This window comes from Martes martes (assembly GCF_963455335.1).
Source record: "Martes martes genome assembly, chromosome: 7".
NCBI lineage: Eukaryota > Metazoa > Chordata > Mammalia > Carnivora > Mustelidae > Martes > Martes martes.
The window spans coordinates 32,472,095-32,499,556 of record NC_137894.1 but is presented as its reverse complement, the minus strand read 5'-3'; the positions used below and the strand labels follow the sequence as shown (position 1 = coordinate 32,499,556).

Below are 27,462 nucleotides of genomic sequence, written 5' to 3'. Positions count from 1 at the left end.
GGGAGAGCGTCTTAGGGAAGTTGACTGCACATTGCTCTCTCAGGGCAGAGTAAGAAGACACTTTTGAAAGGGGCCTAAACGCCATAATAGTAAGTCATTAGATTATAATAACAAACTGGGTAAAAATGGAATATTTTATGTATAAAAAACTTGGGGGGGGGGACTTGGGGATGGGGATTCTACCAAAATAAAACTATAGAAACTTTTTAGTTGTTATCTTGATTTCTATAGTTATATTTGTTGATAGTCCATATGCATTTTAGCATTTTCAATTTAGGGCAGTTTTTAGAGCCACTACATTGAAATTTTATTTTACAAATGTGGAAAGATACTCTTGGCTGAGAACTTCCTAATAAACTACTTTTGTTCTTGCTCTCAGGCGCCTGATCACAGATTCGAAAGTTAAATTAAAGTATCAGCATTTAATAACAAATAGCTTTGTAGAGGTAAGTGATTTCTCTTAAGTTTTCCTTTTTTAAATAAAAGGAATTGTTTATTAATAGATATAATTAGTTTTTCTTACATGAAACACTCTTGATAGTAAGACATAAAGGGCTTGGATTATGATCATGGACTTTATTAATGAGGCATACGAAACACCTTTATTCTCAAAGGAATGTGACAAACCAATGAATAGGTGTCTCTTCAAAGATTTAGAACTTTGGTGATAAAATTATTTTTACAGTATTCTTCCTTTATTGCTAGCAAAAAGTTGTAGCTGATTATTAATGACGTAATGTTTAATCATGCTTGGCAATTCAACCTTGCTGTATCTCTGCTTGTTTTAGCTTCCATTACCAGTAAACTTTGTTAATAAAGAGAGCTATGGTTATTTCTTTTTTTAAAGATTTATTTATTTATTTATTTGAGAGAGTGATAGCACAAGCCAGGGAAGAGATTAAAACAGGCTCCTCACACCCCCCAAGCTGGGTGCCTGATGCAGAGTTTGATCCCAGCACCCTGGGATCATGACCTGAGCCGAAGGCAGATGTTTAACTGACTAAGCCACCCCGGTGCCCCTATAGTTACTTGTTTTTAGCAAATGTCTTTTTTTTTTTTTTTTTTTAATCAAATACAGAGGTCAACAGAGGTCATGAAACTCTGACCTGCCTGTTTTTGTAAATATTTATTGGAACGTGCCCATTTGTTGTACGATTTATTTTGTGCTACAGTGGCAGAGTTGAGTAATTGCTACAGAGGCCATTGTGCCCATCAAAAACAAAAATCTTTACTGTCTGGCTCTTTATGGAAGATGTTTGTCAGCCTCTATATAAGATCATCAATGTAAATTGATATTTTAATTCTACAAAGCCAATTTTTATTTCTATTAAGAGATTAAACTGAAGGTCAGATCTTCTAGAAAACGTGTATTTTAGGGATCATGTATTCTTAAAATGGTCACTAAACTTGAATTCTGGTGCAGAGTGTTACTTGAGCCATGTTTTGTTGCATAATAAAAAATACTTCAAAGTTTTATTTATTTATTCATTCATTCATTCATTCATTTATTTTTAAGAACTAAAATGTGATTGTTTCCATGGTTTAGGAACTGACTTTTGTTCTTAGACACATTTTTATGGTCAACGAGAGAAATTACCTGTATATTCTATAGGATGTAAGCACTTTGCCTAAGTCGGAGTGTGTATTGTTTTTTACATCTTTGAAAATTGCCCTGAGGTAGAACCATGCACAAATCAGTGCTTAATGATCACCAATGGGTAATTATTTTAAAGGTTGTCAGTAGGATTTTGAAGGTAAAACCAAGAGACAGTTTACATGTTTATAAAACCAGGGGTCAAGGGATCTGTAATCTTAGAAAAACAGTGCATTGGAAAGCAATACTTTAGAACTAGAGTACTAATATTGGGGGCAAGTGTTATATGCTTGTGTAATTGTCTCTGTCTTTGGCCCTTGCACTGGGAAATGTAAATTAATTGCCTGTTGTACTAGGAAATCTTACATCATGATTTTAATTTACTGTCATTTTTAATTTTCTAACTTGGGTTTCAGTGCAATCGACTGTTAAAGTGGTGTCCTGCTCCAGATTGCCACCACGTTGTTAAAGTCCAATATCCTGATGCTAAACCTGTTCGCTGCAAATGTGGGCGCCAGTTTTGGTAAGCAAGTGATTTCCCAAATTGAAACAGCACACATAGCTTTTCTATTTATTCTTAGTAGTAAAATAGTAGAAAAAAATTTTTTTTTTACCTCTAGTAGAAAGGTTGGTGATGTTGATTTAAAATAGTGTGTATTTCGTTTAAATAAGAATTAGTATAAGATCACATCTTAAATAATTTTTTCTCTTTCCTTGTTGCTATTTTTTTCTTATGGGAAGAAAATGTAGCTATAATCACATTTTCTTGTGTGCTCCACTGGAGCTAATATGGGAGCAAACTTAGAAATCTGGGACAGGAATTTAGTTCTCATTTCTGATGGACTGCTTATTTTGTCAGAGTATGTTTGGTTCCTTTATGGTTCTTGCTCTGTTTTCAGGTTATCTCTTAGGAAATAAAATACACAGGATTATTTTTCCTTTGCTTTGACAAGTTTAATATTACTCCTAGAAAGAAAATTTGCAGATAAATTTGGAAAGATAAAACATGGTTTATTAGATATGCCTTTTTTCTTTTCTTTTTTTTTTTTTAAGATATGCTTTTTAACCAGCACTTTCCCTGTGGCACCTCTGGCCACAGCTTTCCTGGTTACCTCCGTTCTTGGAGTTTTATAACATGCTCTAGCATTTGACTTAATAGAGAATTTTCAATACTGCATATTCTTATTGGAGAGTTAAGATGGTTTTCCATTTTCCTTGTGGATCTTTTAGGAATAAGAAAACATTCAAAACAAGTAGCTCCAAGAGCTAGCAAATAGACATTATATTGGTATTCTGTACCATTCTCTTTTTTTCTCCACAAACAGCTGTAGAATTAGACTTACATATCATTAATACTAAATATTTCCAAAAGGAGCAGGTAAACTCACAAAGATTAAATATGTATGAAATACATGCTGTTTTGGTAAAGATTAAATATGCATTACTGTTTTAGAGTTTACCCTGGAGACAGGAGGTGCAGTCTGATTATACACCTACCTTAAAACATAGTTTTAGTTGATAACAAAATATAGAGAATAATAGCAGTGAATACTTTGGTAGCTCTTAACCCAGCTTACACAGTATTTTGTTTTTGTTAAGAAATAAAATATGACAGATTCATTTGAAGCTTCTGTTGTTCCCTTCTCCATCCAACTCCCCATCTTCTTTTCCAGAAGTAACCATTATCTTTGACTTCATTTAAATTGATAGCACTTTGTTCCTCTCGTTTGCAAAGGATTTTTGGCATTCCTGAATTACTTGACTAGCTAATCAACCTTCGTATTTATTCTTTTTTTTTTTTTATTTATTCTTAATTCATGCTTTCTTAAATGAATATACCATGTGTCTCGAGTATAGCAAGGAATTAACAATTAGTATATTCTTAGAAAATATTTAGTCATACAACTTTTGTTTTATGCCTTGGTTGGTACAGTTTATCTCTACAGGGTTGAAGTTCATTTGTTTGGATCATGCAAAGATGTGACTTGTTTGCCTCCCAATTATTGCTCACTGCATTTGCATTAAATTATATAATTACTCTACAAAGTCAGACTTTGTTATTCTTCATTTGGGGTGTTAAGAGATTTAATATATGCTAATAAAGCACTGGTCAAAATTTAAGTTCAAATTAGTGAAAATTAGTTTGAATTAAAGAATGTTTATGGCACAGAACTATACATATATAAAATGATCAGAAAAATACAGATGGGATTACACTGAATTTCTTGTCTTAAAAGATTGGTGGTTATTTAGAGTCCTTTCTTATATAATCGTCATCCGAGCATGTCTTCATGCCTATAATCATTTCTTCATTTCACATACACACCACAATACATGCTCTTCTAACACTAAATTCTGAATAATCTATAGAAAATACAAACTTGGCTCATGTCCTTGTATTTGCCAGTCACTAAAAACTGATGAAACCACTGAGAAACTATAAAACGTGAAATTGTTTGTTTACTTACTTACAGTAGGTAGAACTTAATTCTTTTAACTCTTTTTTTTTTAATTCTTTTAACTCTTGTGTTACTTAACAGCTTTAACTGTGGAGAAAATTGGCACGATCCTGTTAAATGTAAGGTGAGTTTGTCTGGCATTTTCATTTTTAAATAATTTAATAGAACACTTCTGAGACTCGATGACTGAAAACCAGGGCCCACAATTTTGGATTGGATTGAATTTGTAGGTAGAAGATTGTGTTTTTCCTTTCTATTTCAGATGATCATCGCAAGTATTCATGAAGCATTCCTTAGGAATAAGTCCGCTCCTGATGATTATCAGGATAACAGTGGTTAAGGCACCTCCCTGGGCAGGCCTCATAATTAGCTAAGGAGAATGACACATCTTGGAGCTGGGCTTCTCATCAGGCTCTAGGTTCCCCACTTGGCTTCAGCCAGAGAAAGTCTTCTTTGGTTGATATATGTACTGGATATGAGAACTAGAGGATTGCCTTGATATAAAAGGAAGTAAAAACACTGATAATCTTGTCCTTTGCCTTTTACATTTATGCTTGACTACATTTTAATGTTGAAGTAATTTGCTATCCTTTTTTTAAGTCTTTTGTTGTACCCTAACAGTTGTTGTTTCCAAACAGTGGTTAAAGAAGTGGATTAAAAAGTGTGATGATGATAGTGAAACTTCTAATTGGATTGCAGCCAACACAAAGGTTGGTATTTTTCTTCAGTAAACTCTTGGTAGTGAAACGGTTACAAGATTAGGTGCATTAGCAAAATAAGTAGGTTTACCTAGTTAAGGACTTTGTTTTACCTTTTCTTCAGTTAAGATTTGGGGGTTTTGTGGTTGTTTTGGGGGCTTGAGGTTTTGGTTGGGTTTGTTTTTTGTTTTGTTTTTCCCCTGGAATGCCGATTTTTAAGTGTTCAAGTTTATTTTATTGAGCACTACTGCAAAATGTACAGTACTGTTCTTTAGAAGTTTTTGTTAGGAAAACGTTGGTTTCCTATAGAAGAAAAAGCTGACAATTTTACTACCCAGGGGTTTGATAATGCTTTTTCATATTGTTTTACCTGCCTTTTAGTATACAGGTACAGAGTTTATTCCACCTAGCTTGGTTTTATTAGGCAAATTTACATTTCTGCCTTTAAAAAATCTTCAGGCTTTGGGGCACCTGGCTGGCTCAGTGGGAGAGCATGCGACTTTTGATTTTAGGGTTGTGAGTTTGAGCCCCACATTAGTGTAACTGTTTCCTTCTTTCTTTTTTCTTTCCTTGTCTTCACTTTGCTTTCCTTTTCCTATTTTCTTTTCCTTCCTTTTCTTTTCTTTAATCTCTACACCCAGGGTATGGAGCCTGAACTCACAACCCTGAGATCAAGAGCTATACACTCTACCCATTGAGCCAGCTAGGGGCCCCTCCTTAAGGAGTCAGTCTTTAGAGCAGTATTGAGAGTAATTGATTAACTTTTTATTATGTAACTGCACTGGGGTTAACATGTTTGACTTCTTTAACATATTAAATTTCTAAAATACGATTTAAGAGACTTGATTCCTAAGAACTAGGAGTTTTGGAGATAACACAGATATCCCTTGTTCTTTTATTTTTATTTTTGAAGTATGTTATTGCTTGTGATACTAGTTTTAAGATTCAGTTGGAACATTTATTTAACCCTGGACAGATGTTTTGTTCTGCAAATGGATGTAGTCTTGAGCGCCCTTCTTTTTTGTTACCAAGTTACATGTTTGAATCCCAACTGTGTACCCAGCAATTTCGTAGTAGAAAATTGTTTAATTAACCAATCTTTATTTAATTCAACCTTATATACTGTCTATATTGGAAGTGACTAAGGTGGTAAATAGTAGTGTTATTCATAAACTATTCATTTTTGGTATTGCCTTTCACATGTGAGGATGATGTTTAAAGAATAGTGAGTTGTCTGACTAGCATTAGAGCTTTCCATCACCCAGTCACAGGACAGTGATAATAAGGAGTGTTTAAATGATGGTGGCCAAAACACACAATTTTATACCATTAGTACCCTGTTGTACCCAAAATGATTAAAACCTGAATATATTTGTATCTCCCAGAAAGCCTTGCTAATGAAATAGTCTTGTCACATAAAACAAATGCCTGTGCCTTTGAGGAATGTATGGTTGAAATTAGTTTTTGTGCTCTCTAAAATTATGGTGAAGATAACTCATGTCATTTTAAAACTTTTCTGCATTGTTAGGAAGTGCTTGCTATTGTTGTTGAAAAAATTTCCTAGTCAGGCATACTTTCTTGAAATTTGATTTCCCATCAGACATGTTCATTGAAGTCCTAGAATCTTCTAATATGCTCTGTAAAACTAGTATTTAGAATAGGGCAGTGGTGTTTTCACTAAGTAGCTTGATGAAACTATAGCCCTCTTTCTGCATCTAGAGAAATCCCCCCAACACTCTAAACCACCAAGATGTTTAAAACTGGGAGTACAGGGTGCCCGGGTGGCTTAGTTCATTAAGCATCAGAATAATTGGACTCTCATTTTCGGCTCAGGCCATGATCCTCAGGGTCCTGGGTCAGAGCCCTGCCTTGCCTTGGGCTCCCAGCTAAGTGGGCAGTCTGCTGCTTCTCCCCCGCCCCCAACTACTCCTGCATACACTCTCTAAAATAAATAAATAAATCTTTAAAATAAGCAAATAAAATAGGGAGTACAGGCTTCCATATGTTTGACTTTGTTTAGAAAGTAGATCATTAAGGAAGAATGACAATTAGTAACAAGGTCATCTGCTTGGTAGTTTTAAGAAAAACTGAAGAGTGTATCTCTTGAGAGGTTTCAGAAGCTTTTATTATTGTTACTTGCCCCTTAAACAGATTTGCAGATTATCAGTGGTATCCTAACATATTGAGAGCTTAATACTATGTGGTTAATTATAACCCAGAAATACAGAATGACACAGATCATTTTAGACCTGGAACTTGCTTCTTTGGGAAAATGTAAAATATGTTAATTGATTTCAAAGATTTGATTAGAAATGTCCAAATTTACCTATTTTAAATGACTATAGTTGGGGTGCCTGGGTGGCTCAGTGAGTTAAGCCTCTGCCTTCAGCTCAGGCCACGATCTCAGGGTCCTAGGATCAAGCCCCGCATTGGGCTCTCTGCTCAGCGGTGAGCCTGCTTCCCCCTCCTCTCTCTGCTAGCCTCTCTGCCTACTTCTGATCTCTGTCAAATAAATAAATAAAATCTTTAAAAAAAAAAAAATAAAATGACTGTAGTTTATGGGCCAGGGTAGTCTGTCTCACAAAGGCAGAATTGTATAAGTAATATAATGGGTAGTACTCCATCCTTGTGGGAGTTACAGGCATCAGACAAATGCAGCAAAAATATTAGCTTTACATGTTATTTATAGTTTTATTAAAACAAGTAAGTTTGATTTTCTAGATTTTTCCAAAAGAAAAAGACAGTAGACCTACTGTAGGGTAATAACTTTGACTCATTAGTAACCAAGAATATGACACAGACTTGGAAAAAGCCGTGATCTCTGTAGCACAGTTGTAAATGGACCATAGTGAGAAAGATTTAAAACAAGGGTATTTGAGGTTGCCTGACTGGTCCAGTTCGTAGAGCATGTGACTCTTGATCGAGGAGTTGTGAGTTCAAGCCCTATGGTGAGGGTAGAGTTTACTTAAAAATTAGAACAATCAACAACAAAAATAAATAAAACAAGCATATTTCACAGACGAAAATTGGGAGATTCAGTAGCCACAAAAAGACTTTACCAGTCTTACAGTCTTACTTACCTGATTCTTAAGGCCAAGTTGCATGGCTGTACATTTGCTACCATTTGCTATACCTGTGTGATCTCAGACTGGTGTTATTATTACTTGTCTCTCCCCTGGTTTATTCATCTGACAAATGAAAATAGGATCACTATAAGGATTATGAGTTAAGGTTATATAAAACGCCGAGAATAGTGTGTGGTATACAGGAAGTGCTCAATAATTATTTCTAGATGACACTGGATAATTAATAATATTTACATGAACAACATATTTTATCTCCTGTGAAACTATCATTACTGCATGTATGGGTAAAAGTACTTTATGTTTTTGTCCCCAACCCCGCTAAAACAAATCTTTTAATTATTGTAAATCTTAATGGCCAGTAATAATGATAATAGCTCATTTCTAGTAGTACTAACTGTATTCCACACTGCTTTACGTGTATTAATAACAATAAATGTGGCATTTAAAAATTAAAATAAATGTTATTTAAAAAATTAATAACAATGTGGTATTAAAATTTTTTAAGTTAAAAATTTAAAAAAAAACAATAAATGCGGTATTAACAAATTTGGTATTAAAACCAAATTTAGAACTGGCTTCTCTTCTGTGGTAGTAATACAACCTAGTGTAGCATTGACACCAACTTTATAGTTTCTCTTCATAGGAATGTCCCAAATGCCACGTCACAATTGAGAAGGATGGCGGTTGTAATCACATGGTCTGTCGTAACCAGAACTGTAAAGCAGAGTTTTGCTGGGTGTGTCTTGGCCCTTGGGAACCACATGGATCTGCCTGGTAGGTTGGGGAAATGAAAGGGAGAAAGTGTTCACATAAGTATGTAATATATGTTGTGTATTAAAAGGTTTCTACCTCATGGAAGTCACCATCTAACTTGGGAGCTAGATAAATGAATATAGTGTGTGATCATTGTTAAAAGTAAATGCACAATGTCCAGAGATAGGGATAAATTAGGCAGTTTTCACAGAGCAGGTAACATTTAAGAAGAATTTTAAGAGGGATTAAGAGTTTGTTAGTTGAAGGTGGCAGGAAAAATGTTTAGGGCAAAAAGGAGCCTCATGAACAAAGGTAGAATGATGTGAAAGTGCATGGCTTATTTAGAGAAGAGTTGCATTGTCTAATATGTCTGTCTAGGCAGTAGTTGAAATCTAAGAGATTATTGGCAAGACCCAACCTGCAGTTGTGTTTTATTTACCCTTGTGTGCCATTAGACAAAAATGTGTCCCAAACTTGAAAAATTGGAAAATTGCCCAGTGCAATCCAGACTTTTAGCCTTTCTTTGAAACGTAGGAAAAAACCTGCATTCCTGCTTGGCAACATTCGCCTGAAATTGATTAGTATCCCCTTACATGATTTATTTCTAGTTTGATTTATTTCCCAAGACTGAATCTTAAAGGCACTTGCATGTATCATGATGGCACTATATTTAGAAGATGGCATCATTTTTAGTTGAGATAATGTATCTCCGTTCTGTACATATTTCCTAGCAGTTTGGGAAAATGCAAGTTAGGTTCGTGATGCCTTGAGTTTTGAGAAAAAGGGAGCCAGCACATCTCCTGGTAAAAACGAAAGTATTTCTGAGTGTTATAATACACAAATGACCATCTCACTAATTTGTGTTACCTGCCTTTTGGCACTTCGGTTTGTGGCCCCTCCTAAGTTGTGGGGCATAGGAAAAGAGTTAGAACGTAGACTGGCACGTAAAGTAGTTTGGACATTATCAGAAGGATTTTAAGTGGGGAGTGACCTGATTAGATCTGTAATTTAGCTGAGACAGCTCTATATTATGTGCTTTACATACATTACCTCAGAATCGTGGCTGCTTTGTAGAGAGTGAAATGCGAGGGGGAAATTGCAGAGGCAGGACAGAAGGAGGCTCTCACCTTAAGACAATGGCAAGTCTTTTCTTTTAGTTTTGTTGGAACTTTTATTAGTTTCATTAGAGGAATAGTGAGAGGGATTACTTGCCTGAAATTAATTCTGAATTAGGTAAAACTTATTGGTTGTGTGGAGTAAAGAAAGTGATTTTGGTTGTTAGCCTGGCAGACAGATACTGTAGATTTTAAGAAGCAAACTGGGAGATTAGACTATTCCCAGAAACTAAATTCACTCTAGTATATTTAAACCAATAAGCGTAATGAATGGAGAAGAAGAGTTACTAAAAGATACAAATTCTTGTTAAAGATACATTTTTTAATTTATTTGTCACAGAGAGAGCACAAGCAGGGGAAGAGGCACGCAGAGGCAGAAGCAAGCTCCTCACTGAGCAAGGAACCCAGTGGTGGTGTGGTACTCGATCCCAGGACACTGAGATCATGACTTGAGCCAAAGGTAGATGGTCGACCATCTGAGCCACCCACGCGTCCCAAAGATATATTTGTTTATATGTAAGGAAATCTCTGAACATAACTCAAATTTTAAAGAAGCTGTATTGAAAACTGAGCAAAGGGACACCTGGGTGGCTCAGTCAGTTAAGTATCTGCCTTCAGCTCAGGTCATGATCCCAGGGTCCTGGAATTGAGCCCCACGTTGGACTCGCTGCTCAGTGGGAAGCCTGCTTCACCCTTACCTGCTCCCTCTGCTTGTGCTCTCTCTGTTGAATGAATAAATAAAATCTTTAAAAAGAAAAGGAGGGGCGCCTGGGTGGCTCAGTGGGTTAAAGCCTCTGCCTTCGGCTCAGGTCATGATCCCGGGGTCCTGGGATCGAGCCCTGCATTGGGCTCTCTGCTCAGCAGGGAGCCTGCTTCCTCCTCTCTCTCTGCCTGCCTCTCTGCCTGCTTGTGATCTCTGTCTGTCAAATAAATAAATAAAATCTTAAAAAATAAAATAAAATAAAATAAATTAAAAAATAAAAAGAAAAGGAAAGAAAACTGAACAAAAACAAAACAAATGATGGATATAGGAGAATGAAGAACAACCCAGACCCGGGTTGTCAGTAATGTTTCCTGTGTCTTGCCTTTACCCATAGCTAACACTGGAAAATGAATCATGCTATGGTTCCTTATTTAAATCTGAAAATGCCTCAGAATCCTCAAAATAGCATTCTGAGTAGCACTATCCATCATCTGAATTAGAAGTATAGATGAATTCTCCTTGCTTTCCTGGCCTTCAGTTCCTTAATAATTTTGGCTGAGTAAAGTCCAGAATGAGTTGAAGCTTATAAATATCTTAAAAATACCAAAGGAGAGTTTTTAAGGATATATTAGGTAGGAAGAACAGGTATTAATAGTTGACCAGTAGAAGGCAAGGAGAGCCAATCTTTGGGCTGAATTGAGTAAAGTAATTTTTGGTAAGAGAAGATTATAACCCAAGCTGAGGGAAAATTAATAAATCTCCCGACTCCAGTGAATTGTGGTCTGGGTTACTTTAAAAACTGAAAGATGAGGGGCACCTGGGTGGCTCAGTGGGTTAAAGCCTCTGCCTTCAGCTCAGGTCACGATCCCAGTGACCTGGGATCGAGCCCCGCATCGGGCTCTCTGCTCATCAGGGAGCCTGCTTCCTCCTCTCTCTGCCTGCCTTTCTGCCTACTTGTGATCTCTGTCTGTCAAATAAATAAATAAAATCTTAAAAAACAAAACAAAACTGAAAGATGAGATCAGTAAGCCGTTGTTGGTTATTTTACTGAGTGGTTAAGTAAAGCAGAAAGCTACCAAAAAACTGAAAGCAGACAAAATGGAATCCCAAATTTCCACAATTTGTGATTGGTTCCCCAAACTACATATGAACCACATAACTTTACTCTTACGTCAAATCCCTGAATCAAATGGTACTATTAGGATGATGGATTAGGGAGTGTTTTGTAGACCTCAGCAGGTGTTTCGGTGTGAGCTGAGAAGTTTGTGGCCTAGGCTATGAATTCGTATACACAGGGATGTTTGGGATTAATTGAATGTCTATTTCTTGGAGTTACAGGTAGTGGATTTGAGTCTTCCTAATGAAATACTTACAAGGTTTGCTGAAAGGTTTTGTCCTTATCTTTTTTATTCATGTAAACTGTGTACTGCTTTTCTGATCAGTTTTACTGATGACTTTCTTGCACTAATTAGAGAATCTTCCATACATTTTGGGGTAACATCATAGAAGGATATTAAATATAATATAGACCGTTAAAATCTTGGAAAACTTGACAAGCTGAAACAGTGAGTCCTATTTAACAAGATTTAAATTAAATTCAAAATTCTTCTTTCTTCTTTTAGATCTAAAACAATTACTGGTAAAAAGATTCTGAAGACATGAGTACAGCATGTGAACAATATATATAGTCCATAATAAGGGGTGGCCCTCAGTTGGGAGACAGGCATGTTTAATACTTAGCTCTGAATCTCTAGTTATATGACCTTAAGTATGTTACTTATTTTCTCAAAACTTAATTCTTTGTCTGCTCAATGAGGATAAGGAGGATAATAATGCACATTTCATAAGGTGGTTCAGGGAATTGAATGTGATAGTACATTTAAAGGCTTTAGTAGTAAATGGGTGATACGTAGTAAGCACTCAAGTATCAGCTGCTCCCATAATGTAGACTCCCAGAAAAGCAGAGGTAGAGTTAATTAGAACAAGGGAATTGCCAGTCTTGTTCATCTCCACTCTGAGCTGACTTCTGGGCACGTTTCCCCTGCTTCTCATTTTGTGTGTCATTCAGTTCTCAGTGACTCTTGTAAACTGTAATAGCATGTAAAACATATAGCATAGGAACTGTTACAGAGTAGTCCATCAACTGTAGGTTCTCTTTGGTTTATAAAGATAAGAAGGTAACTGGAAAAATTGGAAATATTTGACATAAATAACAGAAAGCGTAGGAAATAGGACCTCTTCAAAAACTGAGTTAGAAGTTCAAACTGCAGGGGCACCTGAGTGGCTCTGTCATTTAAGCATCTGCCTTCAGCTCAGGTCATGATCTCATGGTCTTGGGATTGAGCCCTGTGGCAGGCTTCCTGCTCAGCAGGGAATCTGCTTCTCTCTCTCTCCCTCTACTGCTCCCCACCACTCATTCTCTCTCTTTTTCTCCCTCAAATTAATAAATAAAATCTTAAAAAAAAAAAAGGCTCAAACTGCAGTCGGGAATGGAAGTCCTAGAATGACAGTGTTTTCTAATGATAACAAGTGAGCTGATTTGGAATGAACTACTTCAGGAGGTGGGGAATCCAACACTTTGAATTCCTTTTAGTCTTGTAATTCTGTTATAATGGTAGAACCCTGGGCATTTTAAATACCTCAGTTTACCTGTATAAAGAAGAATATTGCTTCTAGATATTTCTGAATCCAGGCTAAAATTCTGTGGTTTGTTCCTTTTTCATTGATTTTTGGCCTTACAGAATCCTCTTAATTTACTTTAAGGTACAACTGTAACCGCTATAATGAGGATGACGCAAAGGCAGCAAGAGATGCACAGGAGGTAAGTACCTTTATTTTCAGGCGATAGTTGAACAAGAATGCGCTTCAGTGTTTATTAGGGGTCTGTTCAGCAGAAGTTTTCAGTTCTGAAAGAGTTGTGGAAAGGCACTCCAGTAAATACTGGGTATCTGTGTATGTTTAGAAAAGGAATCTTACCCAAGATGTCTATCAGTAGCACTCCTGTTTATAGGTTTGCTTGCTTTCTTTTAATTAATCTAGTCATGTAGCACAGTTCTGGATTTTAGTAGTTTTGATGACAAGATTTTCTCACCCCAGTAAGGAGTCTAGAGAACAGTATTTCTTAAATAGTTTTGCTGCTGTTTATATGCATTCTTACTTCTTTTTTTGTTTTGTTTTGTTTAAACCTCATTATTCATCAACAAGTGGTAAGGATTATAGATGAGCTGATTTAGAATGGACTACCTCAGGAAGGGAGAGTTCCCTATTACTGGTTAGGGATATAACTCACTGTTGTAGAAGGATTCAAACACTAGGTGTGAATTACCCTCCTCAGCACTTTGAGTTTCTTTCAGCCTGGTAATTCTGTCCTAATTGTAGAATCTTGGAATTTAGTTATTCCTTACATTCATCTATTCCATACTGAAATTCCCTAATTGTCCCAAAAATATTCTTTTCAAATGGTTTCCCTTACTAGGATGTCATTCAAAACATCTGTTGCTTATTTTTTTACTTTTTAAATGTTCCTTGGGGCGCCCGGGTGGGTCACTTGTTAAGCATCTGCCTTTGGCTCAGCTTATGATCCCAGAGTCCTGGGATCAAATCCCACATCGAGCTCCCTGCTCAGAAGGAAGCCTGCTTCTCCCTCTCCCAGTACACCTGCTTTTGTTCCCTCTCTTGCTGTCTCTCTCTCTCAAATAAATAAATAAAATCTTTAAAAAAAATTAAATATTCCTTTAAAATTTATTTCCAATTAAAAATACCATAAGTACAAAAGAATATATATAGTCTCATCTATCATATTGTTAGAAGTGAGAGTTCTGTGTCTCACTTTTTTAAAAAGCTAGACAAAATGATGAGTGGTGTTTCACAGATTTTTAAAAATATCTGTGATCCTTTTTTTTTTTTTAAGATTTTATTTATTTATTTGACAGAGATCACAAGTAGGCAGAGAGGCAGGCAGAGAGAGAGAGGAGGAAGCAGGCTCCCCGAGGAGCAGAAAGCCCGAAGCGGGGCTCGATCCCAGGACGCTGGGATCATGACCTGAGCTGAAGGCAGAGGCTTTAACCCACTGAGCCACCCAGGTGCCCCATCTGTGATCCTTTTAAAGGAAAAAAAATGCCCACAAATTCCAATGTTAATTTAAGTTATATTCATTATGATATTACTTTAATGTTTCAACATAAAACCAGCTGTAAACTCTTATGCTCTTATACAACTATACAACCAAACCAAGAAACCTGCAAAACCTGTGAGACTCAAGTTAAAATTAATTTGACAGGTAAATTGTAGAAATTAAGTTACTATTGATAAAGTGTTGGATGACCCAAGTTTTTTGTTTTATTTTTCTTTTAAGATTTTACTTATTTTATTTGTCTCAGAGAGAGAGAGAGAGCACAAACAGGGGGAGCAGCAGGTAGAAGGAGAAGCAGGCTCCCCGCCGAGCAGGGAGTCTCATGTGGGATTCAATCCCAGGACCCTGGGATCATGACCTGAGTGGAAAGCAGATGCTTAACGGACTGAGCCACCCAGGCATCCCAGCCCAAGTTTTTTAAAATTAAATGTTACTATGCTACTAAGTGCCATGTGGCAACTTGTTTACCTACCAACTTTCTAGATCTCAGTTACTGCAAATCTTTATTCCTATAGTGCATCTGACTTGGTTTGATCAGAATTTATCATTGATGTATTCTCTGTCACTTGTTTTCCTTATTAGCTTAGTGCAGTTAAAGTTAATATTGCTGGGGCACCTGGGTGGCTCAGTGGGTTAAGCCTCTGCCTTCAGATTGGGTCATGATCTCAGGGTCCTGGGATCGAGCCCCACATTAGGCTCTCTGCTCAGCGGGGAGCCTGCTTCCTCAGGCCCCCCACCCCACCTGCTACTCTGCCTACTTGTGATCTCTCTCTCTCTCTCTCTGTTAAATAAATAAATCTTTAAAAAAAAAAAAAAGTTAATGTTGCTTAATGCCAGTTTTAGCCATTTCACAAATGTAAGACCTGAAATAAAACTTTGGTTCTTAATTATAAATTTATTGAAATGATCCCAGAGTGTTTGTGTTTTCTTTAGGTTGTCATCAGATTTTAAAATACTTCTAAATCCTATGGTTTGTTTAGACCAGATCATTTGTCTTCCCTACTCCACTCCCATTGAGTATGCTTAAACTCCCAATTTGAGATGCGTCATGCTATGTAGTTTTAATATAAAAGTTCTATACTGAGAGTCATTCTTTTCCAACCTCCCATTTGGACTTGATTCTACTTTTGAATTTTTTTATTTAGCTCAGTTTGTCATTGCATTTCTTTCTGTTTGTTTGTTTTAATCTTAGCCTTTCTCCCTTATGGCTTGCTCCTGTTTTAAGCAGTCATGATTGTGTTAAATCCTGTTGAAGAAACCGTAAATTTCTCTAAAGTTTATTCTAATTCTGATAATAGTTATCCTTTAGAGAATAGTCTACAGAAAAATGTTCTTTTTTTCTTAGGCTGCATTATATTTTTCTTAATTACTGTGGTATAGGCTTTTAGTTTTTCCGTCTGAATGAAGTATAATCTTGCTAGATCTAGCCAGATACGGTATTCACCAGTAGAGAAAGTATATGAGTTATCCTTGGTCTTATTTGGGTGCTGGTAGACTCTCTTTCTGAGATCTACAGGGAGGGTGGATTATATTGTGCATAGCTTCTAAACCAGTTTCTAACATGTAGATTCTAGAAGCTACAACACATTATTTTTCTATTTTGCATCTTTTGGACTAAACTAGAATCTTCTGATCCTGTGGGTGTACAGAGAAAGATTTTATGAGTGGCTTTATTTACTTATTTAGTGGGAGCTGTTCCTCCCAGAATGGAGTACACCATTGCATGCTCATCAGGCCTCTTTCCTCACTTTCCCTACTCTCATAATCTGGAATAGTATTCACTGGGAGTTGTAGCCTTAAAAAGTACAAGAAGGTTGATACACAGTCCATAAAGAACGGAGATGGATAGTTGAGTACTTTGGAAAGGTGTATACCTGTTTTGTAGAAAGTTGTTGACTTAACATATGTGCCATGGTGCTGTTCATGGTGGACATTTGGATTTTATTTTCTAGAGCGGGAGAGTCAGTATATTTTTTCTGTAAAGGGCCAGTGGTAAATATTTTTAGCTTTACAGACAACAATTCAACTCTGCCTCTGATCTTGGAATGCTAAATCAGCCATAGACTCAGATGAGTAGGCATGACAGAGTTATGGACAGAAGTTGAACAAAGTTTCAAGTTAACTTTATTTACAAAACCAGGCAGCAGGTGGATTTTGGCTCACAGGCCAAAGTTTGCTCATCTCTGTTCTAAGCTCTAAGCAGTCAGGTTTGTTGTTTGGGGTTTTCTTCCAAAGTATTTTCAGGTCATCACTCAGTGCATTTCTCAGTCCACGTTCTGGCATTTGATTTAGTTGGTCTTATTTGCAGTGGTGGAATGGGTTCATGTTGAATTTTAGAGGTATTTTAGTGAGAAGCTTTTAGAATTACTGAATCATTAAATCAATAACTAAATCAAGTCCACTAACAACATATATTTTAATTTGGTAGTTTGGTTTTTTCCATTTAATCTTGGAAATTTGACAGGCTTGAGAATATTGATGCTTTGGGGGGAGATAAAATGCCAGGCAGATTATTTTCTACATATTAGATTTTAGACATAATTGGCATTAATTTTTTGATTAACACATATTTAATAACATTAATATTGCAATTTTCCAGTGTATAAGCATTGATTTGATACCTCTCTGATTCCTGAGTAGTAGTAATAGGTTTTTTTAGATGTTTCAGTGTTGCATGATACTGGATCATGTGATTGGCTAATTATGTGGTTCATAGTATTTCTAAATAGGAACCCAACCATAGGGCCTGGTAGCTCTGTGCTATTTGTAGTCTCTGAGACATAAGGAGAGGAAAAGGAAATGACGGTAAAAAGAAATACATAGGGGCACCTGGGTGGCTCAGTTGGTTAAGCGTCTGCCTTCTCAGGTCATGACCCCATAGTCCTAGGATCAAGTCCCACATCAGGCTTCTGGTTCAGCAGGAAGTCTACTTCTCCCTCTTTCCCTTACCCTGCTCATACTCTCTCTTTCCCTCTCTCTCAAATAAATAAAAACTTAAAAAAAAATACATATATGTGGTAAGAAACCCTTTCATAGTGGTTGCATTTAACAAACATTTATTAATTTCTGCATATAAGGCACTAGAGATAACAACATTACTTTGCTTGGCCTTTTTTTTTTTAATAATATTACTTTTTTTAAAAAGTCTGTCTCTAGAGACTTACAGTATACTGAGAGAGACCACGGTGAATTCTTTTTGCAGTCTGATAAATAATATGAAACAAATCTAGACCAGATATCATATTGTTTCTTTGGTAATACTTCATGTATCATTAAATATACTTTTAAAGTATATTTTCCATACTCTTTTACTATGACTTTTACTATAACTGCAATACCATTTTTATCTTTGTATATAATGTTCTTAAAGCAATACTTTGTTAATATCATTAACTATCCAATGTTCAAGTGTCTCCATTTATCTCATAAATTTTCTTTTATAGTTGGTTCAAATCAGAATCCACACAGGCCCACAAATTGGATTTGATTGATATCTTTTGAGTATTCTCTAATCTATAGGTCTGCTGTTCCTTTTTTTACCCCCTCCATGTTGCTATTAATTTGTTGAGGAGACTAAGTCATTCCTTTAAATTTTTCACATTCTGGATTTTGCTGATTATAACTCCCGGGTATCATTTAGTAGGTTCTTTTATCCCTGTATTTCCTGAAACCAGTGGCTAATTCTAGATATTCAAATTCAAACTCAGTTGGGGAGTGAGAGGGGCACCTATCTCCTGATACTGTAGACTTACTTTGGTATTATATGAGGAGTTAGATGATGTCTGGCTGCCTCTCTGTTGTTTTCTAGTTTAAAATGTTGATGCTTCTTAACTTGTTTGCTTATTGCATACTGCAGAACAGTGCTATCCTGTAGAACTTTCTATGATGGAAAAGTTCTTTATGGCCACTGACCACAAGTGGCTATTGAGCACTGGGAAACTGAATTTTTTATTTTAGTTTAAATAGCCACAGGTGGCCAGTGGCTGCCATATTGGGAAATAACAGGTGTAGGATATTCATAGAAGTATTAAATAACAAAAGGTGGCAAGAGATATCTGTTTATTCCCGATTTTACCCTAAATTCTTATATTGTTTCACCTGTAAATATATCAGCTTTTGTGTGTATTTGATACATTTGTTATAATTACATGTCCATAATTTTTCTTAATGGGACAGCGATCTAGGGCAGCCCTGCAGAGGTACCTGTTCTACTGTAATCGCTATATGAACCACATGCAGAGTCTACGCTTTGAGCACAAACTCTATGCTCAGGTGAAGCAGAAAATGGAGGAGATGCAACAGCACAACATGTCCTGGATTGAGGTGCAATTCCTGAAGAAAGCAGTTGATGTCCTCTGCCAGTGTCGTGCCACACTCATGTACACTTATGTCTTCGCTTTCTACCTCAAAAAGAATAACCAGTCCATTATCTTTGAGGTAGGAATAGTTACTGAGTGGGGGGAAAAACATCCCTGTGTCATAGGACTACTTGGTCTTTCATAGATAAGATATATACGAGTTTTAAAGATTCCTATTTGCTCAGAATTTAGATTTCTTGCCCTGAACTGCATTCAAATTGACGTGGTTTAACCAGCTAGTGATTAAGTGTGCAGGCTCTGGAGTCAGCCCTGAATTTAAAACTGGACTTCAGCACTTTCTCTCTCTGTTGACTTGGAGCAAATTACTTAATGTTATCTAAATCTTACTTTAAAATGGAAATAAATACTTCTCAAGAATGTTAACAAGGTTTAAGTGAGACAGTACATATATATTGCTTATATAGCACCTGGCAAATTAATAAGTTCTCAGTAAAAGTCTTTATTCAGGCAAAACTAATATCTGGTATTAGAAGTTAATATGGTGGTCACCTTTGGTGGAAAAGTAGTGACTAACGGGCTTTTAGGAGTAAAGGTTTTTCAACTAGAGACGCTCCTTTAAAAATTGATGCATAGGGGCACCTGGGTGGCTCAGTCGGTTAAGCATGTGACTTTGGCTCAGATCATGATCCCAGGGTTCTGGGATCGAACCCTGTATTGGGCTCGCTGCTCAGTGGGGAGCCTGATTCTCACTCCCTCTGTTGCTCCCCCTGCTGGCCTGCTCTCTCTCTCACATAGATAAATCTTTTTAAAAAAATAAATATTGGGGGCACCTGGGTGGCTCAGTGGGTTAAGCCTCTGCCTTCGGCTCAGGTCATGATCTCAGGGTCCTGGGATCAAGCCCCACATCGGGCTCTCTGCTCTGCAAGCAAGGAGCCTGCTTCTCCATCTCTCTCTGCCTGCCTCTCTGCCTACTGATCTCTCTCTATCAAATAAATAAATAAAATCTTAAAAAAAATAATATTGATGTATAGTAAAAAAGAATGAGATCTTGCCATTTGCAGCAACATGGGTGGACCTAGGGAGTATAATTCTAAGTAAATTGATTTCACTCATATGGAATTTAAGAAATAAAACAAATGATCAAACAAACAAAAAAACCCACTCTTAAATACAGAGAACAAACCTGTGGTTACCTGAGGAGAGGTGGTTGCATGGATGGGTGAAATAGGTGATGGTGATTAAGAGGTATAGACTCCACTCACAAAATAAATTAATCAAGAGATGAAAAAATATAGGATGGGAAATATAGTCAGTAAGATGGTATTGACATTTTTTGGTGACAGATGGTGACTATACTTCTCGTGATGAGCATTGAATAAAGAATTATTGAATCACTATATTGTACAACTGAAACTAACATAAACTGCATGTTAAAAATTGATGCATAGCGTGTTAAAAATTGATGCATAGGGGTGCCTGAGTGGCTCAGTGGGTTAAGCCTCTGCCTTCGGCTCAGGTCATGATCCCAGGGTCCTGGGATCGAGCCCCGCATCGGGCTCTCTGCTCAGCGGGGAGCCTGCTTCCCCCTCTCTCTCTCTGCCTGCCTCTCTGCCTACTTGTGATCTCTGTCTGTCAAATAAATAAATAAAATCTTTAAAAAAATAAAAATTGAGGCATAAAACATTTATACTCATAGGTGACTAGACAATAACCCTGATCAGCAGATGGGATTTAAATGGGTAAATGTATAGAACTAGCCATAGTAGTAAAGGGTAACAATTTTAATCTTCCATGCATTGTTCTAGGTGCAGCCAGCTGTAACCAGGAATAGGTTTATATATATATATTTTTAATAGGTTTATATTTTTCCCTCAAGTTTCCCCTCTTTTTTGATTTTCAGCAGATAGCAGTTTGCAAAGCTGGAATATTCCAAAAGACTTTTCCTAATCCTTTTCAGGACCTTTTCTTGATATCCTTCAAGTGGTAATGGGTAGATCTTTCTAAAAATATAAAAAATTGTCCTGGAAAAAAAGAGAACAGGTTGTTAGAGGTGAAAGTTACAAAGAGCTTACTGGTGCAGAAACCACCTGTGAAAAGTCAGTGTTGAGAATAGTCTGTAGGCAATGCAGCAGCCAGGATGGTATGTCTTTTAGCTTTCATCTAAGCCCTACTTTACTATGTATTTTTCCTCCTCTCTTGCAGAATAACCAAGCAGATCTAGAGAACGCCACAGAGGTGCTTTCGGGCTACCTCGAACGAGATATTTCCCAAGATTCTCTGCAGGATATAAAGCAGAAAGTACAAGATAAGTACAGGTGGGATTTCTTTACCAGTTGTTGAGCGGAAGTTCCTGGCCCTGTGCGTTAGTGACCAAGTTAGATGATAGTGGAACTTGGATTTAGCATATTCAGTAACTGTGTTGCTGCCATGTTTCCCACAGATTGCTTCTGTCTTTCAGGCAACAAATTACAGATAGTAGTGCTAGTCAAGCATTTATCCCACTGGCTGGTTCTGCTTCTTCCATTCAGCTTTCTCTACTTAGTTGCCACATTGTGAGGAAGAAAGAACCTAAGAAAGGGCAAATGGTTATTAGGAGGAAGGGTGAGATTAGGATGTTGGCTCTGTCTAGTCTGGGGATTCTGGGAATCATGGCTATCGACAGGTGAGCTAACCAAGCTCTTTTAGAGTTTTTCTTAGATTTGTTTTTCCTAAGGAGAGGATTACTTTGTCTTAGGGTTAGAAGATACTTCCAGATTTGCTGCCTCTTAAGCTAATAAAGTTGCAAAATGTTTGCTTTCTCAATATGGAGCTGTTTCTGCCAAAGTTGTTTCCTGACAGATACTAATATCTTTTTCATAGTAGTAGAAACCTTTGGGCATTTGGAAGAGTTGGAGATTCAGTCCGAAGTAATATTTTCACTTCTCTTAGTCAACTATAGCTATTACATTGTGTTTATAGTCACTTTCACAACAAAGATTTTATAGCAGTGAATCAGTAACCCTGTACTTCTTTCTGAAACTATTACTTATCCGTAGAATGACAGAATTGAATCAAATGCTTTCTAAGGGCCTTAGGAATTTCTAACATTTTATTACTCTTAAATTAATTCTCAAAACTGGGAATCACAACTTTTGAAGAATACCTTTTTAAAATTAGAAAACGGTTTGTTGTGTACATCTAGACCTGAAAATGTGCCTATTAAAACAAGTGCTTGTTCCAAGTCTGGTTAAACTGTAGGAGTGCCTTTAAAAAATAAGTAAATGCCTCTTTTTTTATTATTGGAGGCTGACAAGTGTTTTTTTTTTCTTCTTTGATTGCAGATACTGTGAGAGTCGACGAAGGGTTTTGTTACAGCATGTGCATGAAGGCTATGAAAAAGATCTGTGGGAGTACATTGAGGACTGAGAATGGCCCTGCATAAAATGAACTCTGAAAACTTTACCATCTAGAGTGCTCATGCAATTAAAACAAAACAAAACAAACACAAACAAGGAGGCACTAAGCCTGTTCTGACACCTCTGGTCTGTAGTACCAGAATTCTGTTTTGTTAACGGAAAGTTTAAGTAAATTATATTGTAATAAAAAAAAAAAAGGTAGATAAACCATTGTACAACAGTATTCTAGGCCGCCAAAAAAGTGTGACAGACACACTAAAAGCCCTCCAACTTTAACTTGTAACGTAGCTTCATTCTCAAAGCTGACTCCTTCTTTTCTTTTTTCTTTTTCCTGAGTATAGTACAGTTAAAATTTAAAACAGCTCCTTGACACTGCTTTTCATGTCCAAACCAGCCATTTTGTTGTACTTTGGTAAAGGCCCTCCTCCCCTTCCTCCCTACATATACAGATACACCTACACACACAGACTGACTCTCTTTCTCTCATACCCCAAGGTCATGAGTGAATTAGTGAATTAGTTCCTTGTAAAGAAAATTCTTGGGGCTGGGACAGGGGTAGGCAGCAAGCGGAATTAAAAAAACAAAAAAACTTTGTATATGACTTTTAAAACAAGAAGACAACACAGTATTTTTCAAATTGTATATAGCGCATATGCATGGACAAAGCAAGCGTGGCACGTGTTTGCATAATGTTTAATTACAAAAAAAATATTTATTCTTTAAAAATCTTCAAGATTATGTCTATTTGCTGTGCATTTTCTTTCAGTTTGCTTTATCTTTCCAGGGTTGAGGGTTGGGATAAAGGTGTGTTGGTTTAGCACCTCTGGAAGACCTAACTAGAGCTCTTTGATTTTCCTTTCCTGAGATTACTTTGCCCTTTCTCTTTCTCGTTCTGATATGTCCGTTGCTGGCCATGGGCCTCATGCCTTGAATTCCAGCTCTTGATCAGGGACAGGGAGGTCAAGCTCTGACTAAATGCCATGGCCTGAATAAAGGCTACAACAGGGAGCTTTTTGCTGTCGTTAAGAATGACCCAGTCCCCAACCTCCTCCCCGCTCCATGGCCTCATTCATCTACCTAATAAGCCTTTGTGTGCCTGTGTCTTGCACACAGCTGAAGGCTTCCTATGCTCCCTATCACATCCAGAGGAAACATTTCACTTTTTTCCTTTTTTTTTTTCTCTTCCTTAATTGCTGCTTTTGAGCCTTTTAAGATTTTAGTTATGGCTCTTCTCTCACCCCTTCTTTACATTAGGGTGTCAAATAGAATGTTTTTGCTTTAAATATAAATATAAATAAATAGCCATTCACTTAGTTTCAGATTGTGAATTTAAAATGGCAGATACTGAAATTGCTTGTGTGTGTTGCTGTGGGTTCAGTTTGAAGGCAAACACCCCTAGAACATAATATACCCATCTAGTGCATTTAAATAGAAATCACTGAGTTTGCTTCTTTTCTATTGTCAGCAGATAGGAGAATTAATAATGCATTTTAGCTGTGATGTCCATTTTTATGAAATTTCTACTAAGAGCTATGTTAAAAGTAAAGGATGGTGGTGGTTTTATTAACTGTATACCTGTTTAGGCCATTCTGGCTGTGGTATTTTTCAACAGGTCAGCGTCCCTAAATCTGTCAGTTTTATACAGGAGTGCAGAGTGAACTAGGCAACCAGATCAAGAGGTCTTAATATTAAATACCAGTTTTCATGACCTCTTTGTCTTCCTCTAAATGACTTACGCCTAGGGAGTGTTTACCATTTGTGAGGCAGCTTTGTCTGCTCTTGCACTGTACATCTTATTACTCCATTGGGAAGTAGGTTCACTTTCCTCTGGCCTTTTGCCTAAGTTAGGCTTTGCTGAATCAACCCTACTTTTCCTTTTAGAAAAAGGTTGTTACATGAGATGTACTTGCAACTGTTCTTTTCCCATCAAAAATCAGTGAATGTTTGCTGAGTATATTATGCTGCTTCCTTAAACCACTTGTCGCTTTAGGATCAACTTCACTCATACCTTTTATCCTTTCCTCCCTTGCCACCTCAGGTGCAAATCTGAACTCAGTGTCTGCTTCTTCCATAGTCTCTTCTCTCCTCTCCCCCATTATTCATTTGACTTTATTTTAAATGACTGCATCAATCTTAAAAGACATTTATCAAAAATAAGGAGATTTTTTTTTTTAACAGAAAGCTTGAACGAGTTCCTTTCCCTGGTAACTTTGAAAAGCAGCCAGAGTTGCTATCTAGATATATGTGGCTCCCTTAAAATGTTTTGTGTATGTGTGGTGTTTTTTAAAAATCTTATTAACTGCAGTATCTAGGTTTCAGTGTCATAAGTCCTCTCTACATGCTCGCTTTGCAACAAGTATCCAAAAACAGTGTGTGTACTTCATAATATCAGCCCCACCCATGGAGGAAGAGTGCTTTTTAGAGATGCTTTTTAGTTTCAGTGTTGGTATATTACCTAAGGGTATTGCAGTTGTGGGTGCATTACCTAATTTTTATGGATCAAGGTGAACTGGCCTTTTCTGAACTTTCAAGCTTTTAACAGCTATCTCCATATTTGACAGAATTCCCTGAGTTTATTGCTTTCATTGTTAGTAGCTTCAGTGACCCCAGCTGGGATAGGCAAGCCATATTGTATGACAGCTTCCCTATTTCACCTACCTAAGTCTTTTTGTCAGAGGGCTCTATTCACGGTAAGCACCAGGGTCTCCTTGTCTTCTTGAGGGCAGTTACCTTGTCTTGAAAGTGCATGCCACATTTGAACAATTCATTGAGCAGTAGATGGACTTTAAATGATTTTCAATAAAATTTTGATCCAAAGCTCAGGATACACACAGTGGTAAAATTGAGTAGCATATGATATCATCAAACTCTAAATTGTGTAATTTGCTGCGACCCAGATTGTATGTGTTTTATGTGTGTTTAAATAAATATATTAAATACACATGTGTAAACATACACACATATATAACAGATCCAAGACTGACTGACTTGATTTGAAATGGTTGAATCTGCAGTGTAAAATGTGGTTCAGCCATGATTAGGAACTGAAATTTAGTACAAGAGAGAAAAGGACTTGATGTAACAAAATCTTTTAGCTACAAATCCCGGTATAGAGCACTTGGGGGATGGGAGGGGGCGGGTTGGTGAGACAATCAGATCGGTAAATTGATTAAATGCTCCTAACCCTGTAATTTTGTGCATAGAGCACCCTGTGCTGTGGAAATAACTGTTCTTAGATTTTCATTGTAACTGGACTGTTCAGGTTGCCCAGAGGGAAAGAACATTCCTAATTCTAATAAAATAAACTTTTATTTTGTTATTCCATTAGTTACTTATGTTTATTTTTATAGTTAAAAAAAAAAAGATATATTGGTGGCCCAAGTCACCTGTATTATTACGTGCCTTATTCACTGTTCCTACTTAATATAAAATGACAAGATTTGTTTCCGTTTCTTTGCAGGGAACTGTGAATGAGACCATCCCCAACAATTAACTTGGTTAATGAAGCTTTCAGAGCATTTTCTGAAAGCTTTCCAATTTCTGTCTCGAACATTGAATTTAAATTGCTCTTTGTGTTGTAACAGTGATATTAGCTGCTCAGATTTTTTGTCAATTTTTTAAACATAGAATATTTTAAGTCATTTAAACTCCCTTACATTGCTTCCATTTAGCTCACTCTTAAAAGCTACTGGAGTGTCTCCTGTAGGGGTGGAGGGAGAGTTTTTTCTTAGAGAAGGTCCCCATAAGTTGGAGATCTCCATCATTGATATTCTAGCCAAATCCAGATTTTAAGACAATTTAATTTGGTTTTATTTGGATCTGTACTTACAAGAGTTCATGTATCACTTTTATCTTCAAAGCACTTTACCTTCTATTACTGTCTACAGAGGTGTAGAAATTGCTCTGTTTTACAAAAGAAGAAGATAAGGCTCAATGAGGTTAAGTAACTTGGCCAAGATTTCAGTTTCTTCTATCTGGGACTTAATCAACGTTGTACTACCTCTTTGTATATTAATTTGGTCTCAGAATGACCTAGCATTCAGTACCAGGAAAGGTAGCTCTTAACTACAGCATTGTGCTTTTAAACCACATAAAAGACTATATAAATGCCTGCCTGTCACTGCTACTGTTTGAGGAATGTTACGTACTGTCTCTGATCTTTGATTTGTTGATGCAGTTTCAACTAATGTGGCTCTGTGTTTTGCCCAATCAAATGAAACCAGCCATGAAAGAATAGCCATTGCCACCTTGCTGATTAGGACTGTCCTCATGGGAAGACCATTACTTGTGATAGTTGAGAGTTAAAGGGTTCAGCATTCTTTGATTTGATACAGTGGCCACGCAATTTGCAGTTAATTGGTCTAGTTATTTGTTCAAGTGAGTTTTTAATATAAAGAATTTTGGATAGCCTGCTGGAACTTGTTAATAGAATTTGTTTTATAAGTGATAACTGAAAATGTACGAAACAGCTGAAATTTGCTTGTTCTCAGCATTTCTTGGAACTGGATGGCATATGGGGCTTTAAGAAGAAAAGTAGTGAGTATTATGGGGAAATCTTGGCTCCTTCAGGAACAGGAAAAAGTGTGGGTCCCTCAGATTTTGTCAGGTTTCTTTGGGGATAAAGTTGATGTATTTCTGGTTCATTTTAAGGATGTTGCTTCTTAATCTCCCAAGATGAAATCGCTAATTTGGAAATGCTCAACTGGAAATAAATAGTGCCTATTGTAGGAGTAAACAGACAACTTCTGAGTTTTAATTTGTTGCTTATTGTGGAATTAAATCAGTTTTTAAGGCAACTGTTGGCCTTTCTAGGCAGTAGCAGGTTGGGAAAAATGATAATTTTTTTGAAAAGCAGTTTTCAGACTAAATCTGAAACTATAGATATGCTTGTTTAGGGCCATTTTCAGAGTAGGAGCCGATTAGTATATAGGCCAGTCACACACATTGATATGTAGCAGCTCTGGCAATACCAAAAGCACAACTTTATTACCGTAATCCCGGGGTGCCAAATAAGACAGGCATCTCAAAATCATAGTATCTCCAATCGCCAGGTAAATATTTTAATAGACTACTGTGGGCTAAGTGGGCTCTGAGAGGAGCATCTGAAATACACATTATGTGAATTCTCAATTTTGAGATGTTGGTAATTCACAATATTCTTAAATGTAGGTCAAAGAAAAAACTTAGGCCATACTGTTTTCCAATTTA

The 27,462-nt window shown here is 36.8% G+C and overlaps 1 protein-coding gene across 1 annotated transcript in view; it reads left to right on the top strand.

Annotated features, from left to right (window-relative positions):
- The window catches only part of ARIH1 (ariadne RBR E3 ubiquitin protein ligase 1), a 115,868-nt gene extending 90,295 nt beyond the window's left edge, over positions 1 to 25,573 (top strand). Inside the window, exons 6-14 of the mRNA XM_080808747.1 lie at positions 380 to 446; positions 2,011 to 2,117; positions 4,135 to 4,177; positions 4,692 to 4,763; positions 8,481 to 8,611; positions 13,172 to 13,229; positions 18,717 to 18,977; positions 21,062 to 21,174; positions 22,180 to 25,573. Coding sequence (XP_080664873.1) covers positions 380 to 446; positions 2,011 to 2,117; positions 4,135 to 4,177; positions 4,692 to 4,763; positions 8,481 to 8,611; positions 13,172 to 13,229; positions 18,717 to 18,977; positions 21,062 to 21,174; positions 22,180 to 22,264 — 937 coding nt within the window. The 3' untranslated portion in view covers positions 22,265 to 25,573. The remainder of the gene's footprint in view (positions 1 to 379; positions 447 to 2,010; positions 2,118 to 4,134; positions 4,178 to 4,691; positions 4,764 to 8,480; positions 8,612 to 13,171; positions 13,230 to 18,716; positions 18,978 to 21,061; positions 21,175 to 22,179) is intronic.
- Positions 25,574 to 27,462: the final 1,889 nt, after the last annotated feature.